The sequence below is a fragment of the Tenrec ecaudatus genome, chromosome 11 (assembly GCF_050624435.1).
Source record: "Tenrec ecaudatus isolate mTenEca1 chromosome 11, mTenEca1.hap1, whole genome shotgun sequence".
Lineage (NCBI taxonomy): Eukaryota > Metazoa > Chordata > Mammalia > Afrosoricida > Tenrecidae > Tenrec > Tenrec ecaudatus.
Genome location: NC_134540.1, coordinates 67,730,133 through 67,744,100, shown reverse-complemented (window position 1 = coordinate 67,744,100; position 13,968 = coordinate 67,730,133). Strand labels below are relative to the sequence as shown.

At 40.8% G+C, this 13,968-nt stretch overlaps 1 protein-coding gene and 1 pseudogene across 1 annotated transcript in view; both read left to right on the top strand.

Moving 5' to 3' along the window:
• Window positions 1-12,768, top strand: part of ZC3H6 (zinc finger CCCH-type containing 6) — a 75,321-nt gene extending 62,553 nt beyond the window's left edge. The window contains exons 10-12 of the mRNA XM_075563133.1: window positions 3,724-4,235; window positions 7,213-7,443; window positions 10,249-12,768. Of these exons, the coding sequence (XP_075419248.1) occupies window positions 3,724-4,235; window positions 7,213-7,443; window positions 10,249-11,735 (2,230 nt within the window). The 3' untranslated portion in view covers window positions 11,736-12,768. The remainder of the gene's footprint in view (window positions 1-3,723; window positions 4,236-7,212; window positions 7,444-10,248) is intronic.
• LOC142461550 (trans-acting T-cell-specific transcription factor GATA-3 pseudogene) lies at window positions 275-1,525 on the top strand (annotated as a pseudogene).
• Window positions 12,769-13,968: the final 1,200 nt, after the last annotated feature.

Sequence of the window (13,968 nt, the reverse complement as noted above, 5' to 3'; positions counted from 1 at the left end):
CTTCCTTTATATTTGGTCCCCATTTTTTCTCCTCTGAATTTATTTTTCTTCCCATTCTCTTTGTTAAAATACCCCTAAATATATAACATATATATTTAAAGAAAAAAACTCTTATTTCCTCACTTTTCCTTCCAAAATTTCCCATTCCCCATTTTGCCACTGAAAAATCATGTAAAGACCACCCCATCCAACGACAGTAAACTTCCCAGCCAGACCACCCTTCTTTGTGCAGGTTCTGGGCCCAGCAAGAGGGACGTGAGCGCAGGCCCAGTCTATGAAGGTGAACCAGCGACTCTGGATGAAGAACCACCACATCACTGTGCTCAATGTACTGCACCTGGACACGCACCACCCAAGCCTCGGCCACGCCTGCATGGGCCTGGCACAGTACCCTTTGCCAGACGAGGTGGATGTACTTTTTAACATCCATGACCAAGCCAACCATGTCCCGTCCTGCTATGGAAACTCGGTGAGGGCTGCTGTGGAGTAGTACTCTCCGACCCACCATGGGAGGCAGGTGTGCAGCCCTCCGCTGCTGCACGGATTCCTGTCCTGATTGGATGGCAGCAGAGCCCTAGGCAGCCACCATAGCGCTTTGCCCTGGAACCTCAGCACCATATCCAAGACATCCATCCATCATGGCTCCCCGGGCCTCCTCTCAATCTATCTCCCCTAACCCCTGCCTCCTCTTCTTTCCTGTCAGCAGTCTATTCCAGTCCACCTCTTTACCTTCCCACCCACTCTGGTCCTGTCCCTTTCCACACCGACTCTGCCCGCCAGGATAAGAAGGAGTGCATAAGGACCAGGTGTCCCTGCTGGACAGCATGAGTCCCTGCACTCCTGAGACTGCATGACTAACTGGGAGAGGCCCCCTCCTTGACCCACCATTCCATCACCACCCACCTGCCCTAGGTTCCTAAATTTCTGGACTCTTCCCTCCCAGCAGCCTGCTAGGAGACTCGCCTACCTGCTTTGGATTCAAGTTGAGTTCCAAGGCAAGATGCAGCATCAGCAGGGAGTGTGTAAACTGCAGGGCAACCGATGACAACAGTAAACCTCCCAGCACAGCAACTTCCCAGCCAGACCACCTTTCTCTGTGCAGGTTCTGGGCAGAGAGATGGGACAGGACATTGCATTTGCAATGCCTGCGACCTCCGCCACAAAATGAATGAGCAAAACTGAGCCCTCATTAAGCCTAAGGAAAGGCTGTAGGCCTCTGGAGGAGGAATGCCAATGGAGACCTGGTCTGCAACGCCTGTGGGCACAGTATTAATAGATCTCTGACTATGAGGAAGGAAGGAATCCAGACCAGAAACCGAAAAATGTCTAGCAAGTCCAAGAAGTGCAAACAGGTTCATGACACGCTGGAGGACTGCCCCAAGAACAGCTCTTCTAACCCCACTGCCCTCTCCAGACACGTGTCTCCCTCAGCCACATGCTGACCACACCTACACTGATGCACCGAGCATCCGGCCTCTTCTTTAGACCTCACCATCTTCCCATTATGGTCCCTGCCATGGGTTAGATTCCCAGCTCGATGCTTAAAGGTCTCCAAGTGAGAGTCCCTCCAGCCTTTCTACTTGCTTTTTTGCCAGAGCAGTATCATGATGCCTAAAACTGATGGATATGTTTGTAAAGACAGAAAGCAAAATTATCTTTGCCAGGTTTGAAAAGGAGGTCATTGTGGTGTCTGTTTTCTCAGCCACTAAATCTGAACCCTGTTTGTGAACAAGCCTCCTATTCCCTATTTGCCAGGGTCTCCAGTACTGTGTGTGTGTGTGTGTGTGTGTGTGTGTGTGTGTGTGTGTGTGTGTCGGGGAGGGTTGACGTGTAAGAAATCCAGAGGGGGTGGAGTGGGGGGGTGGGGTGTGTGTGTGTGTGTGTGTGTGTGTGTGTGTGTAAGAAATCTGGTACATTTGAGGAAGACTTCATTGCATCTGGGGAGTTGTGAGAAAGGCCTGAAGGACACCAAGAACTTTAAGGCTATTGGGAGAATGAAGTGTGGAAATTAAGAAGAAACTAGGTCTAATATCTGAATAAACTGCCAGTTTTGTTTCCTTTCGTTGGCCCCATTTTGCTGCAGTAAAAGAAAAGGGCAAAAAAGTCATAGGCAAATTATTCATCCCAAGCTGTGGGCCTCAGCCTTAAAAAACATCAAGTCCCGGCAGTCGCTGTTAACACATTGCCGCTGAGGAGTTCATGTGGGCTTTTCTCAAACCTACGTGCTTTGTCAACAAGTCCCTGTAATTGTTGTTTGTATGTATAATTCAAAGCACCAAAATAAGATGTTGATTTATTTTTTCATCTTCTACGGACCCAATTGTTGTACAAATTTATTTATGACTAGATAAAAACGGCTTTTTAAGTTTACTATTAAGAATGGCTATTAATTTTTCCTGTTTTAATAGTTTTCTTCCCTCAATTTTTGGGTTTAGTAATAATAAACTAGATTACTTTCAGTTGACTTAAAATTATAATATACAGATAAGAGCTGGAAACACAGGCAATACAGGACAGATAAACTCCTAGTGACCAATAGTGAGAGTATCCATAGTAGGAGTGGAAGGAGATGGTAGGGGGGAGAAAGGGAAAACCAATCACAATGACTTACCTATAACCCCCTCCAGGGGGATGGACAACAGACAAGGGGGTAAAGGGAGACATCGGACAGTGCAAGACATGAAAATTAATAATTTATAAATTATCACGGATTCATGAGGGAGGGGGGTTGCGGAAATGAGCTGATACCAAGGGCTCAAGTGAAAGAAAATGCTTTGAAAACAAAGATGGCAACATACGTACAAATGTGCTTGACACGATGGAACTATGGATTGTGATGAGTTGTACGAGCCCCCAATAAAAATGACTAAAAAGATTTACAAACACAGGAAATAATAATAATAGAGCTAGCAAGATGTCCAGAAAAAAGAGCTTCTAAGGACTAAAAGCCTCTTTGTGCGCCAACACTAATCACTTTGAAATTGTAAAAGAAGAGTAGCATATTTTTCTAAGTCAGTTGCGGTTTACTTGATTCCTGTTATGCACGGCACCCCATGTGGGTCAGAGGAGAACTGTGCACTGTGGTGTTCTCCATGGATGATTTTTGGAATTAGAACTGCAGACCTTTCTTCCAGGGTGCCTCCAGGTCCTGGGTACCCAAAGTTGGCTGCTTATGAGGATCACCTGGACTCTATTTGCAACTTAACCACAATCTCTAGGGAAAAGAACCCTGAGAACTGGTTGTTTAATCACATCCCCAGGGGATTCCAATGATCTCTGAGAACTAGCCTCTAGGTGGACTTGAACTGCCAGCCTTTTGGTTAGTAAAAGAGTGTAAAAGTATTTATATAACAGTGCCCTCATTTTCTTTTTTTTCTTTTTGCCCTCATTTTCTTATTCAAGTCTGCATTCTAGAAAAATAACTCCCAAGTACCAATTTACAAAATATGGCTCTAGGTGGTGGAATTAGAGGTGACTTTTATTTTTCATTATACTCATGTATTTTCCACAATAAGAGTAAGTAGCAATGAAGACAACTGTGGGCTAAAATGAAGACAAGGCCCATGTGCATATTTCCATTTGTTGAAGATATAAAGTAAATTGCTTCTTATAAACATAGTATTCTATTCTAATTCAGAAAAAACATTGAACCACTCTATTTATGAATGCAACATTCTTAAAAAATTTTTTCTTTGAACTAAGAAATATTCTTTCTGTCTACAGGCCACCAGCATTTTATAACAGTGCCTCACCACCAGGATCACAATTTCAGGGAAGCAGCCCACACCATCAGCACATCTACAGTTCTGGGTCCAGTCCAGGTCCTATACCTACTATGTCTCAGGGATGCAGTAGTCCTGTGATGCACCCAGGCTCCCCTGGCCATCACCCTTGTGCAGGACCTCCTGGTCTACCAATGTCACCAAGCCCACCTTTGCCTCCTGGTCCACCTGGAGTCGCAGGCACGCACAACCAATCTGGAGTTCTTGTTCAACCAGGCCCACCTTTGACACCACCGAGTATGAGTGGTGCTTACCACTGCGCAGCCTTTCAGGGACACGTGATGAGTGCACCTCGAGAGAACCACTCTCCGCCAGGTTCATCACATCAGCACAGCCCTAGTGAAATGCAACTCGGCACCAATTATGAGTCTCTACAAAACCCAGCTGAGTTTTACGATAATTACTACTCACATCACGCCATCCAAAACTTCCAGCTTCCCAATAGCTCAAGTGGTAAGTTTTACAGTTTAAAATTATTCATTTCTAACCTAAAATCAAGTTAAAACTTGCTTTCGACAAAAGAAAATGGTACGGTAAAGATGTATGTTTTGAACCAGTGTTTCCCAAAGTGGTGCTACAGTCCCTTGAGGGGTGCTACAGTCACCCAGAAGCTTACAAAAGCAGAGACTTTATCCTGGATTATGGGTTATGGTACAAACGTTTTTCATAGCCAGAGGGGTGCTGAGGATAATTTTTTCTGAAAAGGCAATAGGCCAAATATATGTGGGAACGTATCTTTTAAATAAAACTAAGTAAATTGTGACAAAGTCAAAACCTTCAAATAGGTTTTCAATTTAACCAAACTTGTGAAATGATAGAATTTTTATAACTTTTTAAAGATATATAGAAATTATTATAATTTGATAATGAAATGTGGTTATTATAACTATAATCTCATAATTCACACTAGTACAATTTCACAGTAGTAAAATTTAGTACTCTCTAGTGCTAAGAACTTACAGTGATTTTCCAGGACAGAGTAGAGCTGCCCCGTTGGTTTCGGAGGTTGTACTTTTTTTTCCTGGTTTTGTTGGCATATGATTCACATACCATATAAATTATCCAGTCATATTAGGAAGAGTTGTGCACTCATTACTACAATCAATTTCAGAACATTTTCTGCTTTCTCATTCTCGTTGTTAGTTCCCATTTTCCCGAAACCAACTCTGCCACATTCTTAGGTAATTATTAATCCAGTTCTTGTTTCTATACATTTACCTATCCTGGATTTCACAAACACACAAAACCCAACAGTGACTAAACAAAAACACAGGAAAAACTTCAATTGAAAGAAAGCAGAAAATCCCAGATACTAAACAACTTTAAAATGGGTCAAAAGGAGATCAAATGATAACATGCCACATTTTAACCTAATCACATCTGCTATCATTTGAGTTTATGGTGTTCTTTGTCTGTTAGCAAGGGTATTCACATTGTGGCCAGAGAGGACTCACCAAAGGCTTCATCTGTGTGGGGACCCTATTCATGAATTTTGAGCTTCTACTGTCTTCCATAACTTTCTGCAAACTAGATTTTCAGAATTTAAACTGTTGCCATTCCCTCTTTTAAATTTAGAATTTATTGTTTACTATCCTTGTGTCATACAATCTTGTGTTGCTTCTATGTGGGCTTAGGGGACGCCACACTTAAAAAAAACGCTCATTTCAAGACAAGCCTTTAAGACCCCAGAAGTTATTCTGAGAGCCGGGCCCCTTGGACACCCCACTTTGCTCTGTCACCATTTCTTCAGTGGTCCACGAGGGAGAGTATCAAGCAGGGTCAGGCCATAAGAAGGAATTGTTCTTAGCTTGGTGCTACAGTTGAAGTTGAACCCCAAGTCTTTCCGTGTATCTATGCTTTATAAATGTCTCTGGTTCAATCTAGAGACATCATATAGCATTATAATTGATCAAAATGGTCATTATCATTCTGTGAGAGAAAATAAGAAATCATCCCCTTAGGGTAGTGCTTTTCAACCTTCCTAATGCTATGACCCTTTCATACAGTTCCTCATGCTGTGGTGACCACCCCCCCCCACCAATTTTCCCCCCCACCATTTTCATTGCTAATTCATAACTGCAATTTGCTACTATTATGAATCAGGTGACCCCTGTGAAAAGGTCATTAGACCCCCCAAAAGGGTTGCAACCCACAGGTTGACAACCGCTGCCCTTAGGCATGTCATTCTATTGATAATATCATTAATTTAGTCAATGGTATGGAATTTCAAGCACTGTTCATAAAAGGAAATTATACAGCTAAAGGATGTCTTTTCAGACCACAATAGATGGATTGTTGACTGGTACAGATTAAATGCTTAAGTGAGTAGACAATATTTAATGAGCAATGGGGTTAGTGATAGGGCAAAACTTTCTGTAATAACTCATTCCCAAGGCAGAGCCATGTTTTCCAGATCGATACATGTCATAAGAAAAGGAGAGCATTAAAATAGTAAATATATGGTAGTCCCAGGTCACATTCATTAGGCACCCTCAAAACACGAGATCCAAAGCCCAAAGACTCCCCCTCCCCCAATTCCATAACCCTGGGATAGCAGTCATCTGCTGCTTCTCCCTGAAGGCCAAGGGAGTATGTCAGTTTCCTTAAATCTGCTGCAGGTGAGTTTGAGATCAAGCCCCATTTGCTTAGAGTTTCAACATAAAATCTTTCTGGCATATAAAGGATGTTGTGAGTGAGGCAGTAAAATGTTTATGGGAGCAGAATGCCTCATCTTTCTTCTGTGAGTGGCCGACCTTGTAGTTAGCAACCCAGTGTATAATCCACCAGGGCTCCTATGAGTCAGAATGGACTCTATAGCAGTACATTTGGTTCCAAGTGCTAAGGAGCTCCTGGTGCAGTGGATTATAGCAGTTCACCCTCACCTGCCACTCTGCAGGAGAAAGATGCTCCCATAAGCCTCAGAAACCCTACATAGGGCCACTATGAGTGGAAGTCAACTCAGTGGCTGTGGTTGGAGCAGTGCTAAAAAGCCTTGGTTGCATTACCTGCAAGGTCAGTGGTTCAAACCCATTAGCCCCTCTTCAGAAGACAGATGGAACTATGTGCTCCCATAACATATTTATAGTCTCAGACGCCGAGTCAGTATTGACTCGATGGCAAGACATTTGGGGGTGGTGGGGGGTGGGTCGATGTGTAGTGCTAAATCAAGGAGCCCTGGTGCTGAATGTGCAATGATGCAGTACTCAGCTGCTAACTAAAAGGTCAGTGTTTCAACCCCCCAGCTGCTCTGCAGCAGAAAAATGTGACAATCTGCTCCAGTAAAGAGTACAGCCTTGGAAATCCCGTGGGCAGTTGTTTTCTGTCGCAAAGGGTCTCTATGAGTCAGAATCGATGCCACAACAATAGATATTTATATTGTTTTGTTTTCATGCTAAATTGACATCTCTCTCTTTTTGTGTTAATGACATAGAAGAGATGTGGCCTGGTGAATTTGCTCAGCATCCACCTCCCCTTGCTCAAGACGCACATGACCAAGGGAGTGGGTCTGACGGCAGCAGTGCAATGGTCCAAAGCTCTGTGACCACGTCAGGCCTCCTCCCTGCCGTGCAGAGAGCACTTTTTGTGAGACTTACTCAGAAATACCAAGAAGATGAAGAAACAACCAGCACCGAACCGCAGAGGGCACCAAGCAAGGAAGAAGGTATGGCAGGTGTTCTATTAGCATTTGACCTATTTGGGTCATTTAGGTCCAGATAGTCTTGAATAAGTTAAAATAGTACAGATGTGTTCCTCTGAACTCTCTATTTCCATTTTAGCTTGCAGCCCCTATCTCCTTGGCATTAATTATGGTTCCCATTTCCACTACTGTGTTAATAAATAATTGCAAAAGGCTTGGCTTGAACCGGTGGCTAGATCTAAAACTGAACTGTTAGGTCTGGACCAGTAGACTTGCTATTGAATGCCTTCACCTTTCTAGAAAGAAAAGACATGGAACCAGAACATAACACCTTTCAATAAGGAGATATGGACTTTTAGAAGCCCAAGTTCAAAATGCTTCAGTTATTGCAGAAAAGTTTCTGAGCATACACTGTGTTCTTAAGGTTCTGTGTTAGTTAGATGCTTGGGAGCTTCAAAATGCTAATGGAAAAAAAATTAAGAGAGAATGAAATTGTTACATTTTTTCCATGAGCATTTAAAGCCCCCTCATTACTTTTAATATATAAAAAATATTTGGAGATAATAGTTTCTCTTTTTGTATTACTGTGCTGATTTATAATTGATAACTTAATTATATAATTGATTCATTAATTCAGATAAGCATGAGAAAAGTTTTGAGCAGTCGAGGCTTTTTCTGAATTAAAAAATTGATGTTTGGCCACTCTTAGACATGAAACTTACCAACAACTAGGTAAAAATTTGATGAAACCAGTTGTAACCAAGTATTACACAAACATAATTTGTTACCTTTTCAAAGAAGGTAACATTAGCTCTTCATTTATCTAATATCTCAAGGAATGAATTGATCCTAAAAAGTGAAATATCACTATTTAAATTTGCTTTTTTAATTGCAAAAACTTAGAAAAACATTTTATGGTAAATTTATAAACTTAGAATTTTATGGTTTATAAACTAAAACTTTTTAGATGTTAAATTTTATAACAATAATTTATATTTCTATGAGGGTTGTTCTGTATAGAGAAATAATGTGCATTTATGTTTGTCTTTATTAGACGTGGTAAGGCTTTTATGAATTTCATCTCTTTTTAAAGATAATTTTATGGGAAGCTCTTATAACTCTTGTTACAATCCACACATCAATTGTATCTGACATATTAGTGCATATACTCCATTGTTTTTTCCTAGACATTTACTTTCCACTGAGCCCTTGGGATCAGCTCCTCTTCCCACCCCCCAACCCTTGTGGCCCCTTAATAGATTATAGATGGTTCTTTAGATTAAAAGTTGTGAACTCTTATTTCCTGTGTGGAATTTGTTTTCCATTTGCTTATCTTTACTCTTCTACTTTCCTTACGTTAATTCGTGCACGTTCATTCTAAAAGGATTCAAGATTACTTATAAAATAGATTGATGTGAAAAGGAAAATAAATGTAGAAGCAACTAATCCTTTAAGGAGTGAAATTAGTATGCAGAAATATTTGAAATAACTGTATCAGGTAAAAAAGTAAATCACAAGCCTAGCTCTAAGCTTCCTAGACAGCAAACAGAAAAAAGAGCTCTAGTTTCTAAAAATAGGTTTTTAAGACTTTCTGCATTATGATACAGCATATGCTAATTAAAACCACACCCCAGCCTAAATATCAGTGCTCGTTTTATAAACACTGCTCTGTTCAAACACATATATTGATGTTCTAGGTAGCGGAAACACATTTGTGAGTAATGAAATGAGGTAAAAACTAAAATATGTAGGATATTCTACAGATAGAAAATGTTCTAGGAAGCCAGCCCACCCTCTGCCCCAGCCTGCCACCTTTGCCTAAGGCTGTACGTTCCTACAAGAATGTGAAGGGCAGATCTTCACTCTGTGGCTCAATTTAGTGCAGACCTGTCTGCATTTTAATGGAGAAGTAGACTCATTCCCCTGAAACATCTGCGAACAGTCCCTTCCTACTCTCCTAGAGAAGACCCCTGGTAGCTAAATTTCTGAAACTTGTTGGACAGAGCAGGGTATTCAGTAAGCTGCAGGAATAAGACCCACGTGTTCTCATAAAGTTGAAGCATATAAGTTTTAGGACATTAGTTTTGTTGTTAAATTTTAAATGTTTGAAAAGCTAAATATTCCACTTGGGTCAAATATCAAAACAGATAAGAAGGTATAAATGAAAGATTTCCCTCCTTATCTCTTATTTGCTCAGTTTCCAACATTCCTTTCACCGTCATTTTTAGTGTTTTCTTTTCTTTCCAAAAATGCTTTTATATCTCATCCTCTTCCTGAACAATCCAGAGCTCTGAAGTTTAAGGGGTTGCTTAAAGAGATCCAAATATTTTAGGATTCCTTTCCAGGAATCTTCAGCTTCTCCCTCAATCCCTCCGTATACACTCCTCTCACTTCTGAATTCCCTTCAGTGTTGCAGTGAGAAGACCTGACTTTTCATTTCTTTTCTCTGACTGGAAGGTTGTCACACATACTTATGTGTCACACCTCTTCCTTTATAGTATACAGTAGAATAGTGGTCATGTCACATCTGAATAGTACCATTGTTGAGACTGGCATTTCCCCCATGCACCCTTATAATAATATATATAGGACAGGATAGACTTGCCCCTCAGGGCATTCCTTCCCAGAGCAGATGGCCAGGCCTTCTCTTTCACAGAGAGTGCTGCTGGTAGGTTAAAGTGACAACTTTTCACTTAGCAGCAGAGTGCTTAACCAAGCTCTTTTACTTGAAATTAGACTACATTTATTTCAGAAATCTGGTTTTTTCTTTAAATAAGGCCAGATATGAATACGTCATTCGTTATAATTAACTTTCTTTTCTGCATTTAGATGATACTGTTAACTGGTATTCCAGCAGTGAAGAGGAAGAAGGAAGCAGTGTCAAGTCCATACTGCAAACATTACAAAGACAAACAGAAAACTTAAGGAATCAGCAACAACCTCCCACCGAAGTCAGCACTCCTACTGATCCAAGACTTGCTAAAGAGAAAAGTAAAGTGCACCACGTGGCTGACCCTAGACTTAGGGCTCTCCCAAGGCAAGGTGTTAGAAAACCTTCTGAGTGCACTCCACTGGATCCCAGGCTTGCGTGGGATCCCAGGAAATTAAGAGGGAATGGAAGTGGTCATGGAAGCTCTTCTGTTGGTAGAAACAAGTGTGATATACGGCATGCAAATGTTGGTGTCAACCCCCAGGGAGGAGACGATGATGACGGTGCAGAAAGAGAACTGCGAGCAAAGGCTGTCTTTATACCAGTGGATCCTTCACCTGGTGCAGTTCTCCACGATCCCAGGTCGCAACTGAGACAGTTCAGTCACATTAAAATGGATGTTACACTAAGCAAGCCAAACTTCGCAAAGCACATCGTGTGGGCTCCAGAAGACTTACTGCCAGTACCTTTACCTAAGCCTGATCCAGTGTCTTCAATCAATTTACCTCTCCCCCCTCTCATAGCTGACCAGAGGCTCAATAGGTTATGGGACACAAAAAGTGATCTTCATCAAAACACAGTGCCCACTGATATGAAGTTAGCAGCCAAAGCCAAAAATAACACACACAGAGAAGGTTGCCTAGAACAATTTGGAGACTTACATAGTCCAGGAAGTAAATTAGGAGATCCCAGGCTTCAAAAACATTTTGATCCTAGACTTCACAGATTGCCCAGTACCGAGTCCCATCAGATGGTTACGAAGGAGTCACACACATCTAAGGGTATGTTCAGCAAGCAAGGGTGTGGTTTAGCAAGACCCAACCCTGGTTCATCACAGCCTCCAGGGCCAGTAAGTAGCAATTCTGGGTCGGGAGTTCTGCCTCCATATGCCCCTAAACTGTCATCTTCAGCTGGCCTTCCACTGGGAACTTCAAGTTCGGTTCTAAGTAGTATTAGTTTGTATGATCCCCGGGAGCCCAGTCTATCATCTACATCAGAGCCAGCAACCGTCTCCTTAGGGGAAAATGCAGACAACCAGAAAAAGAGTGGTGGTATGAAAAGTGGTGGCAAAAAGGAGCTTTCTCCTCCAGAAGCAATCCTGCCACAGAAAACCACTTCAGATGTGGAAGCCATGAGCGATGAGCGAGTTGGCCCCCAGGCAGAGACTGTCAGGAGTTCTGGTAAGGTTCAGGCCCCAGCAGTGCATAGTCTTCCCATCCCAGCATTAACAGGCTTAATCAGACCCCCATACAGCGATCCAAGGCAGGCCCGGCAGCCGGGACAGGTGAGCCCAACTCTAGCTCATGATCCCAATAAAGAAGCAGATGACAAGTCTCTGAAAGAGGTTTTCAAAACGTTTGACCCAACTGCTTCCCCATTTTGTTAGCAATTGTGTTACTGAGCAATTCTTGTCACTCTAGCGAGGATTACAGCCCTCTGCTGTCTTGTAACTGGTTTACCTCGATAGTTTATTTATTTTTAAATTATAAGCACTTTTCAGCTGCTCGTATTAGAACCACATGAAGTTAGATCCCCTAAAGCCTGTGGTATTTTATATAATATTTTTGTAACTTTAAGAGACTGTAGTAATCAACATAGAAACTTATAAATCATGTTAGCTTCAATAAAGTATATTGATTGTAAATAAAAGCATCATGAACTCAACACTGCCTGGACATGACAGTCATCTTTCATAATCAATGGTTAGATTAAAAAAATGACCTCTTTTATATGGTTGTTTAGCTCCAAGCAATATGATGTACATTACTTTTGAGAACCAGTATTTTGGCTAGGATTCTGTTTGTCAGCACAGAACTGATTAATATATAATGTTAGCTGCTAATTAAAATATAAAATGAAGTAAAGAAATCATCTTAAAATCATGATTAGCAGAACAGTTCTCGCTAAGGGCATCAATTTTATTAGTATTGGCAATATTATTTGTGTAAATAAAGCATTTGAATGTCATAACTTTTCAAAAGTATTTTATTGTAATCTGTATAAAAGAAGTTGAAAATATATAGATTGTTTTGCTAAAGTGAAAAAATTCCCAAGTTCTCTAACATTTTTAATTTAATTTTTTCATATTAATGAGTTTCTGCTGTGTTACATTGTGATGTTTATGTATTTCAATGTATTTTTGTCATTAGCATAGTTTATATTAACTTTTTCAAATAATGTAGCTGCAATAATTGTATTTCATCATGACTTTGGCAAATTTTAACAAAATTTTAAAAGATCCAGTGAGACTGTAGTGATTATTACATTGATATTTTAAATGTCCAAGTACCATATTTTTACTTAGATAGCAAGAAAACACCAAGATTGCTGGCATAGTCAACTGTGTATGACTACCAATAAAGTCTTCGGGCTTCACTCGACTGGCATTCTGTAATGGAGACTGCCAAGTGTTTGAAGTATTTGATGTCTTGGGAGTTTGTTATTCGCCTAACTTGATTAGAAATTGTTTTGTGTGTGTGTGTGTGTGTGTGTGTGAAAACAACTTGTATTCATCCTTGTGTATTTGTTGTAGTATGTGGTGACATTCCTATTTGTTTTATACATATATTACCTATCACTGAAACTAAATGTGATACTAATACTCAGACTTCAAACCGAACTTGTACATCAGACATGATTGCTAGGAACTGCTCCAATAAGAAACTTTACAGCAGGGCTCCTCAGACTTTTTAAACAGGGGGCCAGTTCACTGTCCCTAGACCTGTTGGAAGGCCGAACTATCGTTTAAAAAAAAACTATGAACAAATTCCTATGCGCACTGCAATATCTTATTTTGAAGTAAAAACAAAACGGGGCATAAACACTGGCGGGCGGCTGAATGTCCTCGGCGGGCCGCAGTGTGAGGATGCCTGCTCTGAAGGGAGAGTAACATTAATTATGGAAGATAATGGAAGGAGAGAAAGATGGAGATTTTAAGTTTACTCAGTTCTTAACTGAAAATTCTTGAGGGGGAAAAAAAGCTCTTGAGAAGAGATTGTAAAAACTCACAGCAAAGTATTTTTGTGAGAACCTCTTCATAGCATATGCTTAATAAGAGCATAGGGGGGCGGGGGAAGTACATGCCCTCTGTTCATTGCTTTTTCTTTCCTTGCTCCAATTAGGTGCTAAGATAAGGTGTAGCTAAGTGAGCAAAAACTTCGCCCTAGCCGGAAGAGGTGCTTTGGTAACGAGTGACAGTCGAGGGAGAATGGTCTCCTTCTCTCCATACTGTGCTGCCTTGTCCAAAACTGCCCTCCATGGCATGGTGGACTTAATGCAGTTTGCATGCCAACACAGGAAGTATTTTTAAGTTTACTGGCAGAACAAACAGTTGTTTATTTAAAGGTCAAAGTGGATAAAAGTGTGACGGGGAAAAAAGGAGACCCATAAATATGCTTTGTATTCCAAAGTATAATTTATTCTTTTACCAAGATAAAGTCAGCAAAGTTGATTTTAGAAAATTTTAAGAAATCTTTATTCTTACACTTTAGATGCATTTCTGTTAAAGTAATGTAGTCTATATGTTAAATACTATACAAGAGAGGATACTTTTATATGGAATTCCAACTCAGATGTTTTTTCTACTTAAAGAGACCGAAGAGGATTGAAAGTAAGGTTTA